The 24,964-nt window shown below is 37.1% G+C and overlaps 1 protein-coding gene across 8 annotated transcripts in view; it reads left to right on the top strand.

The window, feature by feature from the left end:
- MCTP1 (multiple C2 and transmembrane domain containing 1) overlaps nt 1–24,964 on the top strand; it is a 566,686-nt gene that overhangs the window by 307,982 nt on the left and 233,740 nt on the right. For all 8 annotated transcript variants that reach the window (XM_084800400.1, XM_084800402.1, XM_084800401.1 and 5 more), the window contains exons 4-5: nt 7,527–7,606; nt 16,368–16,479. In XM_084800400.1, the coding sequence (XP_084656526.1) occupies nt 7,527–7,606; nt 16,368–16,479 (192 nt within the window). The remainder of the gene's footprint in view (nt 1–7,526; nt 7,607–16,367; nt 16,480–24,964) is intronic.

The raw sequence follows: 24,964 nt of genomic DNA on the forward strand, positions 1-24,964 counted from the left end.
TTATTTTTTATTTTATTTTTTTTTTATTTTTCACCTTTATTAATTTATTCTTGTTACATCTCAATGGTTATCCCATCCCTTGTATCCTCCCATTCTTCCCTCCCTCCCATTTTCCCCTTAGTCCCCTCCCCTATGACTGTTCCTGAGGGGGATTACCTCCCCCTGTATATGCTCATAGGGTATCAAGTCTCTTCTTGGTAACCTGCTGTCCTTCCTCTGAGTGCCACCAAGTTTCCTCCTCCAGGGGACATGGTCAAAGGTGAGGCACCAGAGTATGTGAGAAAGTAATATCCCACTCTCCACTCTACTGTGGAGAGTGTTCTGTCCATTGTCTAGATCTGGGTAGGAGTTTAAAGTTTACCGCCTGTATTGTCCTTGGCTGGTGCCTTAGTTTGAGCAGGACCCCTGTGCCCAAATCTGCCTATCATAATGTTCTACTTGTAGGCTTCTAGGACCCTCTGGATCCTTCTACTTTGCCATTCTCCCATGATTCTCTCATCTAGAGTCCCACTAGAATGTCCTCCCCTCTGTCTCAGTTTCCTGGTAAGTGAAGGCTTTCGTGGGACATGCCCCTTGGGCTAATATGCAGATATAAGTGAGTATATACCATTTGAGTCTTTCTGCTTCTGGGTTAACTGACTCATTATGATCATTTCTAGCTCAATCCATTTATCCACAAATTTCGGGAATTCCTTGTTTTTAATAGCTGAATAGTATTCCATAGTGTATATGTACCACAGTTTCTTTATCCATTCTTCTATTGAGGGACACTTAGGCTGTTTCCATGTTCTGGCTATTATGAATAAGGCTGCTATGAACATGGTTGAGCAAATTTTCTTGCTGTGTGCTGGAGCATCTTCTGGGTATATTCCAAGGAGTGGAATAGCTGGGTCTTGAGGAAGCCCTATTCCTATTTTTCTGAGATAGCACCAGATAGATTTCCAAAGTGGTTGTACTAGTTTGCATTCCCACCAGCAATGAAGGAGTGTTCCTCTCTCCCCACATCCTCGCCAGCATGTGGTGTCGCTTGAATTTTTGATCTTAACCATTCTGATGGGTGTAAGATGGAATCTCAGAGTTGTTTTGATTTGCATTTCCCTGATGACTAAGGAGGTTGAGCATTTCTTTAAGTGTTTCTCAGCCATTTGATATTCCTCTGTGGAGAATTCTCTGTTTAGTTCCATGCCCCATTTCTCAATTGGGTTATTTGGTTTGGTGGTGTTTAATTTCTTGAATTCTTTATATATTTTGGATATTAGACCTTTGTCAGATGTAGGGTTGGTGAAGATCTTTTCCCAGTCTGTAGGTTGTCACTTTGTTCTCTTGACAGTGTCTCCTGCCTTACAGAAGCTTCTCAGCCTCATGAGGTCCCATTTATTAATTGTTGACATTAATGCCTGGGCTATTGTAGAGACCTCTCTTGTTCAAATTGAATATTTATCAAATTTGATGGTATCCATAGCTTTTCTTCTCCTATGAAAACAAAGACAAAACCTCTTTCCAAATGTAACACATATTCTGTTTTCCATTCTGAGGTCAACATATCTTTAAAATATATCATCTGTTTAATGCAGCATTTGTTTTTTTTTTTATTACTATTATCCAATGTTTCTCTGAAGCTATTGCTACTTTCTCATTAGCATTCAAGAAATTTAAAGTTAATAAAGCACTGCATAATCTATCTCTGGTGGGTCTTTATTACCCCTTTCTGTTTATTAAGTATATCTTTTAAAGTGTGATTAGATCTTTCTATGACTGCTTGTCCTGTAGGATTGTTTGGTATACCTATAATATGCTTTATGTTATAATATGTAAAAAACAGTTTCATCTTACTAGAGACATATGCTGGAGTATTGTTGGTCTTAATTTGTACAGGTATTCTTATAACAGCCCTAACCTCTAGCAAATGTACAATTACAGAATTGGCCTTTTCAGAACTTAAAGCAGTTGCCCACTGAAACCATGAATCTGTATCTATTGTATGGTGCACATACTTTAATTCTCCAAACTCTGTAAAGTGAAACATGTCCATTTCCAAATTTCATTTCTTTTGGTACCTTTTGGGTTACTTCCTGCAAGTTTGGTTATACAAAAAACAAGTAGGGAATTAATTGCCTTATCACTTCCTTAGTTTATTGCCAAGTGATAGAAAAATCTTCCTTCAAACCTTTGCTGTTTACATGGTGCTGAGACTTCTAGCATATTTCCTATTAATAGCTCATCAGTTTCAACATTAGCTGGTGGTAGCGGGCTTGACAGACCCATATGGGATCTGATATGTGTTTTATATATAATGGATGATTTCTATTTCTAATTACTTGTTGTAGTTGAATGAATAATGGAGTTAATTCTGAATCATCTAGAATAAGTTCAGCAGTTTCAATATGTAAAACAACTCTTTTTGCACATTGCAAGTCAAACATCATGCAACAACCACTGCCTGGGCATCCTTGCTTCTTTTCTCAGTAGGACTAGATGCATGTATTTATCACTTGTTTTGTTCATCACTCCATCACCACAGAAGCTTCAGGAAATCAAAGCTTTCACTGCCATGTACAACTTGTAAGAATTCACCCCATATTTTTCAAATAAATAAATGAATAAATATATAAATTATTTGAACTTTCAAGTCTAATTTCTCCTGAAGCCATAATTATCCATGAACAATTGGTCACTTGAAACAACAGGTTCACACTGACATTGAAACAAGTGGGTTTGGTTTTCTGACTGATGTTCAAAATGCTTTCACTGAATCACACTCCAAATAATTTTTCAAGTTTGATAACTGAATTGATTGTTCATTATAAAATGATTATTGTTTTAAATTCACTGGAAAATGATCAAAGACATCACCAAGCTAGCATCGTCCAAATGACACCTAATGTCTTTCATCCGTAGAATGGAGGTGCCTTGATAGGCAAAGTCATATGAAATCATCTATATTTAATTCCCAATGTTTCCCTCATGGTGCGGTGCCCAAGTTATGTATGTTGAATTTAAACATGTTCCATATTTGAAACTTAAAACAAAATTTGAATCTTTCTTTCTCAAGCCCTCAAATTTGATGATAAATAAGTGTTTTCAATTTTTTCCCTAAAAAATACAAATAATATTTTGCAAATTGGACTATGAAAATTGATTAAAATTTTAAATCAATGAATTTAGAGCAGGACCTAACTTATATCAATTTTGAAGTAAACATTGGTTTTTCTTGTTGATACAGTATAAGGACATACTTTTTCTATTTTATTCTCTGTCCTATGCTCTATATTAAGATTCATCTACAGCAATGTTCCCTCTGACAAATAAATTTGTAGAACTTAGAACCAAGGAGCATAGCTAATGATTTCAATAATAAATGGACTTTCATGTTTCCATTTTCCCCATGTGTATGTTTTTTCTTATTTATAGGGAACTGATAACTAAAGTAAATACTTAATATTCCAACAGTAGAAAGACTCTGACCATTAGTGTAAAGAGAGTTTGGATGGTAAATAACTGAGTTGAGAGGCAGCCTAGTAACCAAATTGCTATTTTAATTGTTTTCCCTCTTGTATGATGTCACTTATTTTGTCCCCAAGTTTACAAGCTTGAGAACTACATAATTATGAGATTTCATGAGAAAGTTCCATAATGTTTTTATGTTATAGAAGCACTGCCATGGCCACCTACAAGTAGAAAAGTATCATATGCTAAAGATATGCAGTATATTCATATGATATGCCATGGAGCAGAGAGCAGACGCTCAGAAGTGTAATTACTCAAGAATATCTGCTGCAGAAGTGTGGTGCTTTTTACAATGAATGCACTCTGAAAATTGTATGTAAATCAAACAACTGCAAATTGAATAAAAGAGACATCAGGGATGCTCTAACTACTTAAATAAATTCTCCTGTGACTCTTCAAATCTGAGAATCCTTTTGTAATGCAAAGTATTTATCTTTTTGCTTAAAAATCAGCTTCTTGCAGATTGAGTCCTATTGGTTTTAATTGAAGCACACCTGTACCAGTGAAACCAGTAATAGACTCAGGAAAGCTGTGCCTGATGCTTCCCCTATTGCGCTGGTTGTTATGCCAATGGCTAGATACAGAAATTCTGGGCTACCTGTCCTTTCTGACTCATTGAGTCTCATATCCTAAAGTGGCCACTGCACTGGGTCATCCATTCAGAAAGGGAATTATCCTCTTATATTCATTTATTCCAGTGTTCAAATATTTTTTATTTTTTAAAAATTATTTTATTTTTGTAAATATACATTTATATCATTACACATATACACAACAATTACCTATGGCAAGAAAATTGTGACACAATCAGGAATTATATAAGTTTTACATTCTTAGTGTTTTGGCTATTTGTATTTGACAGCCTTGAAGAAGACATCTTTCCTATCTTGGTGTGTCTAGATTTCTGAATGTAAATCAATCTCCATCACATCTTGTCATTATCAACTCAGAACACCTCTCTAGACCTAAAAACCTCTTAACCCTGAAACAATTAAGCTTCACTGAAAAACTAAGCTACCTGGTTTCCAACTCCCTCAGAGACTTGAGAAGGAGTAAACTTGATTATCTGAGTATGCCAGGAGTGCAGGTTAGTGGCTTCCCAGATGAAAAGATGGCAGAGACAGTTTTCAACCTGAATAGTCACCCAAAACTCTCTGTAACATTGGAGCATCTCCTTCAACATTCTGGCCCAATATATCTGACAGACATATTTGTGAGGCAGGAACTATTGAGGACTCACTTACCTAACTCTTCCTCAGGACCCAGCCATACCACTCTTGGGAATATACCCAAACAATGCTCTACCATACAACAAGAACATTTGCTCAACAATGTTCATAGTAGCTTTATTTGTAATAGCCAGAATCTGGAAACAACTTAGATGTCCTTCAACTGAAGGATGGATAAAGAAACTGTGGTACATCTACACAATGGAATACTATTCAGCTATTAAAAATAAATAAAATTTGAAATTTGCAGACAAATGGATGGACCTAGAAAAGATCATCCTGAGTGAGGTAACCCAGCCCCAGAAGGACACACATGGTATATACTCACTCATAATCGGACATTAGCCACATAATACAGGATAAATGCACTACAAAACAGTGTCAGAAACATCAACCAAGGACCATGTATGATGTGGACCTAGACCCACTGCTTGGATGTAGTATCACAGTCTCTTTGTGGATCTCACATCTGGAGAGTAGGGACTACCTCAGGCATGCACTCTGGTCACTGAGTGGCCAGATCACTTCCCCCTGGCAAGACGGCCATGCCAGGCTACAGAGGAAGAGGTTACAGCTAATACAGATGAGACTTGATAGGCTGAGGTCAGACATTTTTTATTTTAAAAAATTAGGCAACATAGCTCTAAACTTCTCTGAGTAGCTTTGTGATCTATTGTTTTTGTTGTTTTATTTCACAAGCTTTCCCCAATTTCCCCTTTTGTTGTTGTTGCTGTTACCCTGTTTAAAGCACATAAAAATTTACAGACGTAAATCCCCTATACATTTCTTGCTGAACATCTGTCTCCCTTACTAAGCTATCAACATTAATGACGTCACTTTTGGTTGTCACTGTTGTTTATTCGGTGCTTATTATTATCTGCCTGGCACATTGTAACTATGTAGTCAATACAGTTTGTCACGACCCCTCCAGTGGAGTCTGTGTGACAAATGACACTGCACAACCCAAGGTGATGACCCCTACCCAGGGAAAGCCTCCCTCCTGGGATGGGTCTGATGTACCTGCCAGGAGTAACTGATTACAACCTTCTTGTTTGGGAACATTCTGCCTTTGTTTTTCTTTCATATCAGAACTTTTCAAACATGACTGTGTTGCTGTGAAACGCTCTAACTTGGGACTGCAGCCAAGGGTCATTCAGACCCATTTACCACCAAATTCTGTGTCACTTTTTAAAAAAATGGCTAAGAATTAATCATAGTTTATATTACGACTTACACATAAAGTGTTTAAGAAAGCTCCAGATAGTGATGTGAAGAGCTAAGAAAAAACTGTCTTGACTCAAAGATGTTTGGCAGAATGAGAGAACATTGACCTTTGATAAAGAGGGCATATGCACTGATACCAGTCTAATGACTTAAGAATGATGATTCAAGATTGATGACATCATTACTTTGCATCCTGTATTTTGAATTGTATGAAAAAAATGTAACCACAAAAACACTCACCGTTTCAAAAAATGTGTATATAAACCTAACTTGCTTGCCTGAAAAATACACTTAGGTTCAAACACTCCCCTGAGTTTGTCTTTGTTTTTCACTTCGCCTATCTTTGTCCACCAACCTTTCAAGAACTCCCATTCCCAGGGACCTATACGTGACTGAGATGGTCCACGGCATCAGCTGAGAGAATAAATGAGTTATAAAATCACTAAATGGTCAGAAGTTAGCCAGTTTCCCTTTAAATACCTTTTTAGAAGGGTCTTAATCAACTGGGCATTGAGATAACTCTGTCCCAATGTTCCCACTTTGCCTTGATGTCACTGGCTTCTTGCTGAAATACTTTAAACCTTCTCTTGATTGCTCTGACTGGAGGACCTTCCTTACATCGGTGTTACATTTATTCTTCCTTTCAATCAGGTCTCTACACCAAATATATCTTTAGAGACTGTTCTGTCTCCTTGTGTACTGTAGCCACACATATCCATTTAAACTTCTCTAAGTACACAATGCACTCACTATTGAATTACATCTCTGTATTTGTTGACTATCTTAACATTTCAATATGTGTTTCTAAATAATGTAGACAGAGGAAGAAACATGCTTATTCTTTCTTTAATTTTTATTTGAATTTTTAGTTAGATTATTCCCAATAATTATTTGCAAAACTATCAGTTTAAATTGATGTTACACTAATATACCTTAATCCAGATGTTGTGGCATACTTTAGTCCTAGCACTTGGGGAGACCGAGGCAGGTGGATTGCGTGCCTGGTCTACAAAGTGATTCTGGGAGAGCCAAGGCTACATAGAGAAGCCCCATCTTGAATAACAAATGCATTAGCCATGATATCTGTATTTTTATTTATTTGTTTGTCAAAGATTAAATTATTACATACTATCATAGGATTCATCTTTCATGACTTAAAGCATATGAATAGTACATTGGAATCATGCTTTGACTACCTATTGCCTAATACAGAAGGTGCGTTTGTTGAGTCTCATATTAAATCACTGTGGTTACAGGCTTGATGATATCTCTTCTCTGATAATGAAGATGTATTCTAAGCTGTGATTCCCGTATCTTTAAATATTCACTATGTTTCATTTGATTTTTGTTTCGCCTTCTGTAAAACTTTATAGCTAATACAAATAGAATGATATAATAAACAATATTTACTAAAAAACATGGTTTACGTGAATGTTTTATGAAACTCTAACATTCCAAAGAATCACAAATTTAAAAAAAAACATATCAGGAGATTACATTGCTTTGGTGGGAGGGATCACGGTTTCTGAAATTGTTTTGAAACACTTTGTCTCTCTGGCCTCTTAGGTGTTTGACTATGACTTTGGACTGCAGGACGACTTTATGGGCTCAGCCTTTCTCGATCTCACGCAACTGGAATTAAACACGTAAGTCTCAAAAGTTGTAACATTGGTATGCCTCATCACAGGGCTGGCTTGTGTAAAGTAAGAAGCACTGGCCAATCCAGATTCCTGTTGATATCCTGTCCTTGCCAGCCGGGAACCTTCCGTCAACCACCATCCTTTCCATGCCCTCTTTCTCACTTACCCACGAACTTACAATGTCATTCCTCACTTCCACGTTCAGTAACAGTTATTCACTTACGAAATTATGGCTAATCTCCCAGTCCCCTAGCACTGTGCCACAAGAGAAAAGATACATTCCTTAATCTCACATAGTTTAGTTGGAATTTGGCAGAAAGACAAATTATTACCTAAGCAAGTAGCTGTATACTTTGCCTCATAAAGAGCAGATCTCCCATCACTTAAACAAAGATGGAACTGGCGTTAGCATGACAGTTTCCCATCACCAGGTTACCATCTATAGGAGCAAAGTAGTAGAGTTGGATTGCTTATATTTGCTCAATTTCATTACCATTGCTTGATCAGATGCAAAGTTATATTATACTTACTAACATTATCATTCCCAGCCCCTTACAATAGGAATGTAGTTCTCAAAAATGCATTTTATTATAGGAACCAAGAAATGACTATATAAAACACAGAAGGAAAAAGTAGGCTTCACAATGAAATCTTTCGTAGTTGTAAATGGAATTCCTGTCTTATTTTACCATGTTACATCAGATGACAGGGGAAACAGAAGAATACCGTCATGGGCCAGATCACTATTTCCTTTTTGTATAAATACAGATAAATAGGTCACTGTGCATGGGAGAACCTCTTTGTGTGCTGTAGTAAGCTAACATTGACCACAGGAGCAGCTTTTTGGTGTTCCAAAGACTGATTGATGATTTGCTGGTGGTTTATGCATCAGGTAGAACAAAAGAGCAGCTTTTGCTGTCTTTCTACAGGTTGTAGATCCTGCCTCTACCTGAAGATAGAGCTCAGAAGACTGCTGGTTCTCTCCCTTTTGAGAAAGTGTTCTGAGCGGTGGTGTCTGTTTTTTCATTATCATGAGCACTGATGCAAACTAAAATGGGCAGTGCTGTTCTTCTCAAAAGCAACAATTGCATTCTCTGTAAACTTCTGAATTATCTTCAAATTATAAGACTTAATCTTAAAGCATAAGTTTTTCTTCTTCCCTATTTAAAATAAATAATTGCTGAAAAGTAATTTGAAATGAGTTATGGAATTAAAGAAACTTAAAGAGATTATATGCAAACATTTCCTATACAGCTTTCTGTGTGATTAGTTAGCCACTGCCACCCTCAGACCACATATACACCATATTTTCACTCTGTAACATCACAAGCTTTAGTTGCTGTTCAGCTTCTGACCAATTCAAGGGTGCAAAAGATGAATATTAGTAACAGCCGTATAAGTCTGTGCTGCTATAAATATATTGGGGTATATCTCCTTAAGAGAAAGTAATGAAATTCTAGTTTCATTCTTCTGTCTGTAGCTATCCAGTTTGACCAGCCAGACAAAACCCTAGCATAGAGAGGGATGGCGGATGAGAAACCCACCAGTAGATGAGAACGTTGGCATTTGATAGCTTCTAGGAGAGGAAAGTCGGTTTTCTTTAGTGATATAATCACTTCATGTTTATGGTTAACTACGTATGTCTAACTACATATAGTTAACTACACTAAAATGTTCTCATTAGTTGTATGAGCTTATATTAGCTAGTAAATTGATAGCAATTTAGGTATTAGAAGAATATATTTCTTACTAACTTGAATTTTTTTCTGTTTTACTGTAATGTTTTCCTTTTTAGGAATATTATTCACATTAAAGTACAAAAAATATTTTTTTAATTATAGAAAATAATAAGCGCCTCATAAAGCAACCGCATATACTCTTGAATTTCTTTAAAGCCAATTCTAAAAAATTATGTTTTTAAATTAATTTAAATTAGGGCTTTATTTTAATTTAATTATAATCTAATTAAACATTTCTTCCTTCTTTCCTTCCCCTCCCCCCAACCCTCTTATATATTTTTCTCTGCTTAAACTAAAATTCATGGTCTCTTTTTACTAATTCTTATATATGTATTAGTATATACATTTATATTCCTAAATATAACCTGTTCATGTATGCTTTCAGTGATGACCACTGGAAGCCCAGTTGGGGTGCTCTTTCCTGTGGAAGATCACCTCTTCTGATCTCAAGTTTCCTCAGTTGTCTATCAGTCCTTTGTGTAGGATTGGGACCTCATGGGGTATTTCTTAGTCCAATTTGGCTTTTTTATTGTTGTCATCTTTGTTCAGGTAACATCTAGGTAATCATGTTGGTGCAAATTTATGGATATAGCTTCTGATTTTGCGAGGACACTCAGTCTCACAACCAACTCTTTGATGGTCTGGCTCTTACAGTTTTTTAAAAATTCCTTTCCTCAATGTTTATTGAGCATGTATCCATTGGAACTGGGCTCTACACCTCTGTGTTTTTTATCAGTTGTTCATTTTCTATAGTGATTTTCCTGTCTGTTGCAGAGAAGTTGCCTTGACAAGGGATGAAAATTTTACTTATCTGTGTATATAAGGACAACCTTATAGATTGTTAGGGATTATGCTAGTTTAGTAAATCAGTGGTTGTAACTTTGCATCTAGGAACAGTGACTCACTAGCACTGAGAGGTCCTCTAGGTTTTCAGTACCATAGTCTCCCTCTTGTTTCACAGGATTCCTTGCACTCTGCCAATGTTTGGCCTTGGGTCTCTGCGTCTGATTCCATCAGTTGCTGGATGAAGCCTCTCTGATGATAGTTATGCTAAGCTCCTGTTTGCAAGTATAGTGGAATATCACTAACAGTGTCAAGGGTGGTCTCCCTATCATGGCATTGGTCTCAAGCTGGACCAGACATTGGTTGGCCATTCCCGCAATTTCTTCTCCTCCTTTATTCCTGCACATCTTGTAGGTAGGACAAACTGAAAGTTGAAGGTTTTACGGCTGGGTTGGTGTCCACATCCCTCCATTGGAAGCCTTTTCTGATGACAAGAGATGGCAACTGTAGGCTTCATATCTCCCATTGGAAGGATCTAGGGTCACCCTCATGAGTTCCTGGGAGTTTCCATTACCCCAGGCTTATAGCTTATCCCAGAGATGCATCTTCCCAGTTGTCTCTCCCAGTCCTCTGTTCCTCTGTCCTGCCCTTCTGTTCCTATTCCCACTAAATAGTCTGAGAAACCACCAAATTGATTTCCAAGTGACTGTACAAGTTTTCATTCCCACCACTAATGGAGGAGTGTTCCTCTTGATCCATACTCTCAACAGCATGGGCTGTCAGTTCAGTTTTTTTATTTTAGCGATTATGATGGGTGTAAGATGGAATAAGTCATTTTGATTTGCCTGATGGTTAAGGATGTTGAACATTTCAAGTATTTCTCAGTCATTTGTGGTTCTTCTGTTGAAAATTCTCTGTTTAGATCTGAATCTGATTTTAAACTGGGTTATTTGGTTTATTCATGTCTAGTTTTTTAGCTCTTAATATATTTTTGGATATCAGCCTTCTGTCAGATGTCGGGTTAGTGAAAATCTTTTCCCATTCTGAAGGCTGATGTTTTGTCATTTTGATGGTGTCTTCTGCCTTACAGAAGCTTTTCAGTTTCATGAGGTCCCATTTATTAATTGTTGACCTTAGTGCCTGAGCTGTTGGTGTTCTGTTCAGAAAGTGATCTCCTGTGCCAGTTTCTCTTCTATCAGGTTTAGTGTGTCCAGTTTTGTGTTGAGGTCTTTGACCTTACTGGGAATTGAGTTTTGTTCATGATAACAGATATAAATGTATTTGTATTCTTCTACATGCATACATCCTGTTAGACCAGCACCATTTGTTGAAGATGCTTTCTTCTTTACATTGTATAACTTTAGATGCTTTGCTGAGAAATCAAGTGTATATAGGTATGTGCATTTACCTCTTGATTTTCAGTTGTATTCCATTGATCAACATGTCTATGTTTATGAGAATAAGGTGTAGTTTTTATTACTATTGCTCTGTATGACATTTTTAAATCAAGGGTGGTAATACCTCCAGAAGTACTTTTATTGTACATGACTGCTTTAGGTATCGGGGGGGGGGGCGGGGTATGTTTTTCCATACTAAGTTTCATATTGTTCTCTCAAGGTCTGCAAATAATTGTGTTTAAATTTTGATGGGAATTGATGGAGTCTGTAGATTGTTTTTGATAAGCTGGCCATTACACTATGTCAACACTACCAATCCATAAGCATGGCAGATCTTTCCATCTTCTGATATCTTCTTCAATTTCTCTCTTTCAAAGACATGACATTCTTTCCATTACAAGTCTTTCACTTGTTTGCTTAGAGTTACCCCAAGATATTTTATATTATTTGTGGCTATTGTGAACAGTGTTCTTTCTCAGCCCATTGACCATTTCTATATAGGAAGGATACTGATATTTTTTAGTTAATTTTGTATCCAACCACTTTGCTGACGGTCTTTATCATCTGTAGGAGTTCCCTGATAAAATTTTTGGAGTCACTTATGTATACTCTTATATCATCTGCAGATAGTGATGCAAAGGGAGTGGCCAGCCTTGTCTTGTTCCTGATTACAGCAGAATTCCTTTCAGCTTCTCTCCGTTTAATTTGATGTTGGCTATTGGATTGCAGTAACTTGCCTTTATTGAATTTGTTGAGTATGGGTCGTATATCCCTGATCTCTCCAAGACTTTTATCATGAAGGAGTGTTGTATTTTTGTGAAGGGTTTCTTCAGCATCTAATGAGATTTTCTTTTCTTTCAGTTTGTTTGTATGGTGGTTTATGGTGATAGACTTTTTTATATTAAGCCATCCCTGCATTTCTGGGATGAAACCTACTTGACTATGGTGGGTGATGTTTTTGGTGTGTTCTTGGATTCAATTTGCATATATTTTATTGAGTATTTTTGCATCAATGTTCATAAGGGATGTTGGTTTGAATTTCTCTCTCTTTGTTGAGTCTTTGTGTGGTTTAGGTATCAGGGTGACTATGGCCTCATAGAATGAGATACTCAATGTTTCTTCTGGTTTTTTTGTTTGTTTGTTTGTTTGTTTTTGTATGTTTGTTTGTTTGAGGAATACTGGCATTAGCTCATCTTTGGAAGCCTGGTTTAATTCTGTCCTGAAACCATCTGGCCCAGGGACTTTGGGGGGGGGGGTGCGGCGAGTATTGAAAGAATTTACATGATCGTTTCTATTTCCTTGAAATAGAACTATTTAAATAGTTTACTTGATCTTGATTTAACATTGGTAATTTTCTATCAATAAAATTGTCTGTCTCATTTATATTTTCCAATTCTGTTGAGTACAAGCTTTTGAACTAAGACCTAATGATTCTTTGAATTTCCTCAGTATCTATTGATATGCCTCCCTTTTCATTTCTGATTTTTTAAAATTTGGATATTGTCTCTCTTCCTTTTAGTTAGCTTGCCTAAGCATTTGTCTATATTGTTGATTTTTCCCAAAAAACCTACTCTTTGTTTCAATGATTTTTTTCTATTATTCTCTTCATTTCTATTTTATTGATTTCAACCCCAAGTTTGATTATTTTCTTCCATCTACTCCTCTTGGGTGTGTTTATTTCTTTTTTTTTTTTTCTGGAGCTTTCAAATGTGCTTTTAAATTGCTAGTATGAAATCTCACCAAGTTCTTTATGGAGGTGGGTAGTGCTATGAAATTTCCTAGTAGCAATGCTTTCATTGTGTCCCATAAGTTTGGGTATGTTGTGCCTTTATTTTCATTGAATTCTACAAATTCTTTAATTTCTTTATTTCTTCCTTGACCCAGTTGTCATTGAGTAGAGAGCTGTTCATTTTCCATGAGTTTGTAGGTTTTTTGTTGTTGCCATAGTTGTTGTAGTTCAACTTTATTCCACAGTGATCTGATAAGACACATGTGTCTTATTTCACTTTTTTTGGTATTGATTGAGGCTTGCTTCATGTCTGACTGTATGATCTATCTTGGAGAAGGTTCCATGATGTACTGAAAACAAGGGATCTTCTTTTGTGTTGGGGTAAAATGTTCTGTATATAACTGTTATGTTCATTTGTGTCGTAATGCTCTGCATAGTTTCTGTCTGGATGGCCTGTTTATCGGTGAGTGTGGGGTGTTGAAGTCTCCACTATTAATGTTGGGGTTTGGTGTGTGCTTTAAGCTTTAGTAATGTTTCTTTTACATATGTGATGATCTTGAATTTGGAACTGATTCTAAGAATTGAGATACTTAGAACCATTTTTGGTAGATTTTTCCTTTGATGACTATGAAGTATACTTCCCCATCTCTTTTGACTGATTTTGATTGAATGTCTATTTTGTTAGATATTAGAATGGTTACACCAGCATTGTTTCTTGGGCTCATTTTCTTAGAAATCCCTCTCCTACCTTTACTCTCAGGAAATTTTTATCTTTGATGTTGAGGTGTGTTTCTTGCATGCAGCAAATGATGGATCATGTTTTTGTATCCATTATGTTAGTCTGAGTCTTTTTATTGGGCAATTGAGTTCATTGATGTTGAGAGATAGTGATGAGAGATGATTGTGAATTCTTGTTATTTTGGTGCTGATGGTGGTAGTGTGAGTTTGTATGTAGTGTGTGTGTGTTTGTGTTTGTGTGTGTGTGTGTGTGTGTGTGTGTGTGTGTGTGTGTGTGTTATTCACTTCTTTTGGTCTTGCTAGTGTGGAATTATTTATTTTTGGTGTAGTTAACTTCCTTAGTTTAGAGTTTTCCTTCAAGTTTCTTCTGTAGGCCTGGCTTTGTGGGTAGATATTGTTTAACCTTGGTTTTGTCATGAAATATCTTATTTTCCCCAATCTATGGTGATTGAAAGTTTTGCTGGGTATACTACTCTTGTCTTACATCTGTGATCTCTTATAATCTATAAGCTCAGGACGTTTTGGCTTTTAGAATTTCTGTTGAGAAGTTTGGTGTAATTCTAATAGGTCTGCATTTTAAAGTTACTTAGCCTTTTTCCTTTGCAGCTTTTAATATTCTTTCTTTGTTCTGTATACTTAATGTTTTATTATTATGTTCCATGGGGATTTTCTTTTCTGATCAAATATATTTGGTGTTCTGTAAGTTTTCTGTGCATTTATAGACATACATCTCTTTAGCTTAGGGAAATTTTCTTCTACAGTTTTGTTGAAAATACTTTCTATCTGCTTCTATTGCTATTATTCTTAAACACTTGCTCTTTCATAGTGTCCCAGATTTCCTGAATGTTTTGTGTCAGGACTTTTTATATTTAACAGTTTCTTTGACTGATGAGTCAGTTTCTTCTATCATATTTTCTGCACTTGATATTCTCTCTTACATCTCTTGTATTCTGTTGTTCATGTTTGTGTCTGTTAGTTCCTGTTAGCTTATCTAGGTTTTTTATTTCCAGGATTCCCTCAGTTTGTGTTTTCTTCTTGCTTCCTTTTCCGTTTTCAGGTTTTTAAATTTTTTATTCATTTCCTTCACTCATTTGATTATATTTTCCTGTATGACTTTTAAGGGATTTATTTATTTCCTCTTTAAAAGCCTGTACATCTTCCTAAAGATTGGATTTAAGAACATTTTCTTGTGCTTTATTTGAATATCTACAGAGTTTGATTTAGTGAGATAACTGGGCTCTGGTTATGCCATATTGCCATGGCTATGGTTGATTGCGCTCTTTTGCTGGCTTCTATCCATTTCTGAGATTTTTTCCCTTGGATTCTGTTTCTTCTCAGTTTTCTGGCCTGACTTTCTGGTGACTAATATGTCTTTAGGTCCAGCAGTATGTCTCTGATGGTGTTTTGTGGCCTATGCTACTTCTGAGGCTTAAGGTGCCAACATAGACTCTGAGTTCCCTAGAACTAGTGTGGCCTCCAGGAAATCAGGCAGAGTAGTTGGCCATAAAATAGAACCCAGAGTATGGGTTTCAATTTACAGCTGTTGGGTGTGCTTTGAGGGGAGTTCTGGGCATAGGACATGGGACAGAGTCTTACCTGGGGTTCCTGGTCCTGATGTGACCTCCAGACTTCTGCTTTTCATAAAAGTGATGTGTATAATACTAAATTATTTATCCTCTCTTCCTCAGGAATGCTTATCTAAGTCCAAATCTAAATTTAATCTAAATCCTTCATTGCCCAATTCTAAGTAATGTCTCTATGTTATTTCAAATTGAGACATTGTTTTGGACATAGGTTTGCACAACCATAAATTAAAGGCATTGTTTTGAATACCTAATGTTCTTTTTAACTATTATATATTGCTTTAACATATATCTATAAAATATATGCATCAAGTGATATGTTTTATATTTCTTCTCACATTTTCTGTGTATTTTAAATAATATCCCTGCTTAATAAAAAGCTATACAACTAAGAGCTGTGGCTGGTAAATGGCCTTCATTCAGTTTCTGGGAACACACATACACACACACACACACACACACACACACACACACACACACACATATATATATATATATAAGCTGGATTTTTTTTCCAGATCTTACAGATCCTAGAAGGAGGTTCAGGATGTTTGAATAGTGCTATTTCCTTTGGTAACTTTCTAGACCCTCATAAAGTGAAGAAATTTACCTAATGAACTCAAGCACCTTTTTGGATACATCTTATTGGATGAATGAATACAGTGGTGGTATTTTGGTAATAACAAAAACTGTACTAAGAAAACAAAAGAGTAAATTTTTCTGAATAAATTACTAATTAAAATAATTTGGGAGTTCTGCACTCAGTAATTATTCCCACTCTAAATATTTACATCACAGGTCAACAGATGTCACCTTGACTCTGAAAGATCCCCACTATCCTGACCATGACCTTGGGATCATTTTGCTGTCCGTCATCCTTACCCCAAAGGAAGTCGAACCCAGGGATGTGGTAAGTCTCCCAGATCCCAGCGCACAGTAAAAGCTCTTCTTGCTCCTACTTGCTCGTGTGCTCAGAGCATTCCTAGGATACAGAAGTAATAATAAAGAACGGATTCACACGAAACTCTAGTCTATTCCTGGTTGCTGTGAGCATTCTGAGCATCTTTCATCCATAGTCATTTTGTCTCCTCAACTCCAATTTCCTGACTCATGCTCCAGATCAGAACCTCTTGTTGCAAATAAATAGATGTACATTCCTTTCTAATTTTATCAATCAATTTCAGGCCTGTTATATTAGAGGTAAATATTAGTAGTCTTTCAGGGATTACAATGATTAATGAGTTGAATATTAGGAATTCTACATGGAGATATTCAAGACTTTACTTTGTTTTTTTTTTTATTATATTTCCAAATGTGTGTTGATAAGGAAAATAAATATAAAAATGAAATTTTAACAGAGTTTCTGCTTTCTGGTGGTTGTTTACTGAATAGATGTGGACTCTTCATCTTCTTGATGGCTTTTATAGTGATATTTCCCATGCCTCAGCATTGGCCATCTGTACTTCCTTGCACACCATGCTGCTATGAGAAACAAACAAGGGCTACAGGGGAACCTGTGACACCCACACTGTTGACGGAACTTGAAAATTCATCAGGTGTGATCGACATCACTGTGCTTGCCAGTGCACTTTCTGCCACAATTTGCTAGATACCTTTTGTTAGGCCCAATACTTGCTTATGAACCTGGGAACTACTATAGCTCGGATGCATTTATATGGGAGATATAATTGTAAGAGGTTCCTCAAATAGCCTTTCAACAATGTCTATATTCCTATTTTAAAATGATGTATTATCCAGGTTGGTATACATTATCTATTAAAATATATTGTCTGACATCTTAATTGAGATAGTAGGTAAAATAGTGAATCCAACTTCAAAACTGAAATTTTCTTTAAACTCACAAAGGAATTTCTTTACATCCTTAAAAATTAAACAATGGGCGTACAAGCTTATGTGTGTCATTTTCAAGCTTTATTTGCTTGCAAAGTCTACTTTTTAAAGTATGAACAAGTCTTACTGTTTGCATCTGCTGTGAGAACATATCACTGTATGGCTGAGAAAACATGGTACTTGCTGTGAGAACTTGGTGTGTTAAGTATACATAGCATCCTTTGTAGAATGTGGCAATGATGTGGCTGAGTACACATGTGTGCAGATGGCAGGGGGCAACTGAGGAAAAGCTTGTTCAAAAAATGCTGTCAGAAGTCACCAGTAGCAGAAACTAGGAAGTAAATTCTAGATGGCTAGTCCACAATTAGGAGTACATTTTTGATATTCATTTTGTACTTTATTTAAATGATTCAGGTGCTCACCAGAAAGGCAGGTCTTGTGCTGGTATTTTTGGACACATTTTAAGTTGTGTTCAGTTATTCACTGAGAGAAAAAGAAGAGGACAACGGCTTTAGTGTTATGAAAGAAAGACATTTCTGGAAAAAACAAAAGCAAAACCAATGTGTGTCTAGGATTCTCTAAGGAAGTCAAGTTGACACTGAGGTAGGAAGTCAGAGAGAGACTAAAAGGAAACAAAACTCAGGAAGAGGAGTGCTTGAGGTAGAGGAAGGAACACAGGTAAAGCCCCTGTAACTAGAGAAGCATTCTACATTCTAAAACTGGAAAAGATAGTGGAGCTTGCAGAAGATAGAAGCAGAGGGAGAGAGAGAGGGAGAGAGAGAGAGAGAGAGAGAGAGAGAGAGAGAGAGAGAGAGAGAGAGGGAAGGTCTGTTGTCCATGGTACAATTTGTGACCTTTATCCACTTAGCAACGAGAAATTATGGCAAGGTCTGCAACAGGGGAAATGGCATGACTGTATTTGCCTTTCAAATTCTTCTCTGTTCAAACATTGTAGAAGAAGCATTAAAGAGATGGGTACGGATGCATGGAGACCAATTGTTAGGAAGCTACTGCAAAAAGTTAAGTGAGAGACAATGAGAGTCTAAATAGAGCCCTCAGAGGGGAGATGGAGGGAGACTGGCAGGTTTGCCCGTAAAAGATTAAAAATAAGTCAAGAAAATTGGGTGATGGACTGCCCTGTATTAGTTTTCCATGCTATTTTCATTCATGGTATCACTTTTTAAAACTAAAATAACTAGCCCAAAGCCCTGTGTGTCCCTGGACCACCCACACCTGCAGTATTACCAGAGGCTGAGATGGTATGGCCGCTGTTCTGGTTATTTGGGTGATTGGATGATGGATACTCTGTTGAATTTCTCCGCTAAAATGATACTTTTTAAGTATCCTAGCATCAACCTGAAAGCTTAAGGGATCAAATTCATTATCAATGTATCAACAGAGAAGCTACTGAGTTCCTCTAACTTAGGAGGAAATGTGAGCATTTACACGGAACCTTCATACATTTTCAACAGTTCACCCAATCTGCTCAAATTTACAGTACAGGCACGATGCATTTCTAATTAGAAAAATATGTATCAATCAGGAGCTGAACACCAGTGACTTCTTACATATGAAATCAAATGAGTAGCAGAAAAGTTATTCATCAAAATTCCATTTAATTTATCCCTGTTTTTTTCCTGCCTCTTCATTGTTTATCTCCAGCTACATTCACCTCTGACAAAAAGATTTTCTTCTAAAAACTATAGTGCTACTGCCATAACTCAAAATACTCTGAATACGTGTGCTCGAGTAATTTCCCTGTTTCCAAATGTTCTTCACTCATGACCTTACTTCATGCCTTCTAAGTCTCTGTGCTGTATTATTTAGTTGCTCACTTGAGGAAGGGTGCTTTCTTCCACGCCATTGCTATTTCCTCCTGGCCCTTATTCTCTTCAGAGAAACAAATGATTCGGACAGAACTAAGCAAGGGCTCCAGAACTGCGCCAAGGTCAGCCTATGGCTGCAAACACTCCTGGGCTTCTCCTGCTAACCTGGGTCTCTCCCGAGGAGGGGGAGAGAAGACTGAGCCCAGTGCCTATCATAGCTCATCCTTAGGTTGTGATCAGCAGCGAGACATACCTTGTCAGTAGAGGAACAAGTTAGGAGTGGACAGAAAGCTAATACAGAATAAAAGGAAATGTCTGCTAGGATCGTGTGTTCCAGCTGTTCGACTCCCCACTGATACGGAAATGTTTCTAAGTGTATACTTAGAAATGCATAGTAATAATTGAGATTTTTGTTTTTTATTTGGCCTAAAAAGTTGTTGCATGGCTGCATTTTCAAGCTCTTCATACCTAGTTATATTTCTCAATGGGACTTCCAGTGTTTGACGTTCTGGACAAAGCTGTGAGTTAAGCATCCATTTTTAAAGAAGTTACGATGGGTTAGTAGTCAGTGCCAAAGAGGATGAAGTCCTGTCCTTTACAGCAGTGCAGATGGTGACGGACACTAGTGCAGATAAGGAACGCATTAGCCACACAGTCCATCGCATAGATCTGGAGGGTAGCATGGTGAATACAAGAGACTGGGAACAGTTCACGGCAGAAAAGGATGGGGAAAGTTTGGTCAGTGAGTAAGATACAGTTTGAAGAAAGTACTTCTGATGTGCTGGCGCCCCGTATGGTGACTGCAGAAACACACAAATACGCAGCATGCTTTAGAGGGCAAAGAGAAAAGATTTTCAGTATCTCCGCCAAATGGTAAATGTCTGTAGAGATGGATACGCTGACCTGGACAACAACATATACATGTTTAATAAACATCCCAGGGTTGATAAATGTGTGTAAACTGTATATGAATTAAAAGGGAAAAATGTTTTTGCTTATCTCCCAAGGTTTTATAAGTCCATTATTCACTTCCCAGTGGCCAATAGCTATTCTTCAATAGATAGAAGCAGCACAGGTGCTCTCACCTGTAGCCTCTAGTCACATAAAATCATCCACAGTGTCCCTCTCAGGTCCAGTCTATCACCAGTGTCATCTGTGTTGCTGAAAGTATGCTATTCTTTCACCTCACCTCCATCCTGTATTTTCCCCTCGAGGAGGGGTTATGCATATGGTACACTTATTACTATTACATATAATAGTACATGTCTAACTGCAAACTGTTCATGTGCTGACATCTCTCACCACCTGTCTGGCGTCCTCGTGGTAGTTCAATGTTTTATAGGTGTGTCTGCGACCATTTGAAGGGATTCCTCAAAGGAGGGGGGGGGAGGCATTCTCACGTTGACTGTATTCTAACTCTGATCTTCAAATCCTTGAGGTTGTTACAAATACCCTTATATTATGATTAAATAACGGTCTGACTTCCTTTGGCAAATTCTTAAAAATAGCATTTTAATTATTAACTGCACTGTTCTTCCCAGAGAATTCTGACTACAGTGGATAGACATGGCCCTTTATTTTTCTTCCCTGTGCAATATATCTAGTATTAGCAAAGTGTGATACGGGACACATTTGACATTTCTCGTTTAAAAACCATCAGTGATCCAGTATATCTTCAAGTTTAATTTTTCCTACATTTTAAATATAGAACATGCCACTTCATTGAAAACGGCATGCTGAACTTTCACGAGTTTCCCAGGAACAGCTCTCACTCAGGAAGAAATTCAAACTCAGAATCCAGTAATATCAGCAAGAGAGCACTTCATAGTCTTCTAGTGCGGATGATGTATAGTGAGGGGACAGAGGATAAGGTTGCTTCTCCACATACACAACATGAGAAGATTTCTGTTCTCTTTACTTATTAGCCCAGATATATACATATATATTAGGCTTCTGGGACAGATCCTTTAGTTCAACACCACATTTTTATCTCTGTGTTTACAAAACTTTGCTAAATATTTTATATGAATTAAAATGAGTAATTGATTAGATGAGTTTCAAAAGCCTACATACAAGTTCTGTACGTGCCAGTAAATACTGACAAAGCAATGCACTCCATGAGTAAAACAGTTGAGATGATTTATTCCTGTGTGTGTTGCCAGTTCTGTAAATCAGCCAAACCAAAGAGTAAGCTGGGTAACCTGTTGACTTGGTTCCTAAAACTTTGACAATACATAACATCTAATTACAGCAATTTAAGATGTGCGGAAGGACTACAAGCAAATGTATTTCATCGTTGTCAATGTTAAAATATTCAGCATTTAGTACATGATTGACTGTGTTTCTAAATTTTCCAGATGTGAACATATACATGCATAGCTATTTTTGAGTCCCCAGCATTGTGTGTACAGGAAGCCAAAGCCTCCTTGGGCAGCATGCGGCTGCACTGCATGGCACAGCTGTCATTTCTGTTTTCACTGCATGTCCTGTTTTGAATCTGAAAATTATGTAATGCATACATGTGTGTCCTGTACATAGTATTTTTTCTTTGAAAGTGTGTTTGAGTTCTTTCTGGCTCTTTTTCTAGCAGAGTTCAATCCACAGCTTTCTTCATTGGAGAATTTGTGACATAAAAGTGAGTTAATTCGTGTTACACACTCTCTTAGAAAGCATAGATCTAAAGATTGCTTGGATAAGACTGAAAATTGGGAAAATCTCCAGGAACATATGAATTGATAGCAGATGGGTTTTGATAAGTTAAAAATAAACAAATAATTTTTATAATTCAGTTTTATTTTGATATGTCTTATAACTTTTATACAATATTTGAAGACAAATATCAGCTTACGAGGTGTTGGATGTATGTGTTTTATAAGATGTGTATCTTACCTGTGCTTTTTTTGTATGTATGTTAGCTGAATAATCTACTAAAACTATAGCAAAGGGAAGTTAAAGATGAGATTTTTAAAAGCAACTGCTTTTGTAATTCTATCATTGGCCGTATTTTATGTCACTTATTCCTTATGCTGACTTCAAGGATGGTTGAGTTACTAATGAAGAACTTAAATGATGCTATAGTAATAGGCACTGACACCTTCAAAAAATAATTCATATGTTTCTCAGCTGAAGTTGCAATCATGCAGCAAACTGTAAACTTCAACTTTCTAGAATGTACTTTGTCTTTTATCTTTAACATTATTCAAACAACCTTTCCTTTTTAATAGAACTCATAGTAGCAAAGATGGCAATGTTAATAGTCTATTGAGTATATTTGCATTTTAAGTCATTATTTCTACTAAGTTGCTTTGATTGAGGGTTTTTTAAAAACCCAAGTACCTAAAAATAGAAAATGAACTTTTGTGTGGGATGTTTAATCAATTGATAAGCTAATAGGTTTAGTTAAAGAGGCAGAATTTTTTGTTATAAAATTTAGGGCTTTTTTTTTTAAACAGTCACTTGATCTACAACAAAACTTTTAATACCAATTCAGGAGGGCAATGAACTAGCCTTGACGCTGCTAAATCATGGTTGTTGTCCTTATATCAGCTTCCCAGTTTGAAAAACCACAATGGAATATTACTCATCCATTAAAAACAAGGAGATCATGAAATTTGCAGGAAAATAGGTGGAACTAAAAAATATCATCCTGCATGAGGTAACCCAGATCCAGAAAGGCACACTTGGTATGTGCTCACTTATAAGTGGATTTTAGTACAGAATAAACATACTACAATGCACAGACCCAAAGAAGATAAGTAATAAGGAGGATCCATGGGAGGATGCTTAAATCTCACTCAGAAGGGGAAACAGCATAGACAGAGGTAGAGGTTGAAGAAAGGGAACAAGATAGAAGAGGGAGCACAGAGAGAAATAAGGATGGAGATCAGACCTGGGGAGAGTCAGGATGGGAGGACAGAAGATCTGCAGAGAAAAGCGAAACTGTAGGTGGGGCATCTCTGTGACAAGCTGGAGACCTAAGTCAGGATAGGCTTCTGGAAGACTATTAAGGGGTTCTCTAGCTGAGATCCTTAGCAGGGGACATGGGAACTGAAGAGGAGACCCTCTAACTAGACAAGACTCCTAGTGGATGAAGTAGAACACCAAACTACTCACAAAAACTTCAATCAATCCAAAACTCACCCAGCCTATAAGACATGCAGGGATAAAGATAGAACAGATAAAGCAGAGATTGAAGGACTGTCCAACCAATGCCTGGCCCAACCCAAGTCCCACCCAATGGAAGAGCGCTAACCCCTGACACTATTAATGATACTCTGCTATGCTTGCAGACAGGAGCCAAGCAGAGTTGTCGTCTGAGAGGCTCCACCCACCAGTGCCTCGAAACAGATCCTGTGACTCACAGCCAAACATTGGGAGAAGCATAGGCAGTGTAGTATAAAAATGGGAAGAAGGATAAAAGGACCTAGAAGTGATGAGAGCTCCACAAGAAGACCAACAGAGCTAGCTAACGAGGGCCCTGAAGCACCAACCAAGAAGGATGAATGGATTGGACCAAGGTCCTTTACATAGACGAAGCCTATGGGCAGAGGAGGCTTCATGTGGGACCACTAGTAAAGAATTGGAGGCTGACTCTGGCATGGACTCTGTTGCCTGTTTTTTCAATCACTTCCCTCTAATAGGACTGACTTTCCAGCCACAGGGGAAGAGGACAAACTCAGTCCTGAGGCGACTTGATGAGTTGTGATGGGTAGGGAGGGAAGCTCCCCTTTTCTGAGGAATCATGGGGAGGAAGGAGGGAGGGGACCACAACCTGGATATAAAGTTAATTAGTTAATTAATTAGTTAATTTAAAGAAAAACACAAACACAATTTTAGAGACATGAAAAAATATCAGAGGTATATTCAGTTAATTGCGTGCACTGCTTCTCTGAATCCTATAGCATGTGTCCCTGAATGTTGTCAAATGTCGTCATGAGTGTCCATCCTTAATACTCATACCCACCTTTGATAGCTTAACATATCTTTCAAAATAGATTTTATATGGTCCTTAGAAGCTCAATGATGCTGACAAATGACCACTGGTTACGGTATTTAATTTTTTTCTTAATTCTAACTTATGTCACTTGTTTTGACTCAAATTATTGTCTCTAGAAATAGCCATGATCAAATGCATTGAGACTCTATTTTCTGACAAAGTTGAACCTTTATTATTAAGCTCTTGTTTGGGGGGCTCTTGTGGATATGCTATGCACTGAAGAATTTGGTTGCAGATGACCTTTGGTGATAAGAAGGAGATGATCATAGTATTATTGTTGGTGATCATCAGGTGATGATGACAATCATTTATCTAATATCAATAGCAAGTGTCTATTTGGAGCCCACCACATTATCTCTCCAAACCAGTGCTTGGATGTGTCACATCAAAACAAACTGGACCTTGGCACTTAGAAAATATAAACTATCTCTTCTAGTATTTGATAACAATGCTTTGCTGTTTCCTGCTTCTACTTGAAAACCAGGGAATGAGATTTTTTTATAATCTTCGGAAATCTGTTACTCTTTCATGTTTTGGTCAATGTTTAACATGAACTTTATGTAGACAAAAATAAAAGCAATGTATTTTTTTTACGAGTGCTTTCTAGAAAGGGTCTTTTTGATAGGCAGTTCTGAGAAAGAGATGGAGCTCTTGACATTGATGCAGTTTCCTGGCACAGACAGAGCAAGCTTTCCCCTCAAATATTCCCTACTTTTTTCTTC

Source organism: Acomys minous, assembly GCF_964271855.1.
Source record: "Acomys minous genome assembly, chromosome: 11".
NCBI classification, from domain to species: domain Eukaryota; kingdom Metazoa; phylum Chordata; class Mammalia; order Rodentia; family Muridae; genus Acomys; species Acomys minous.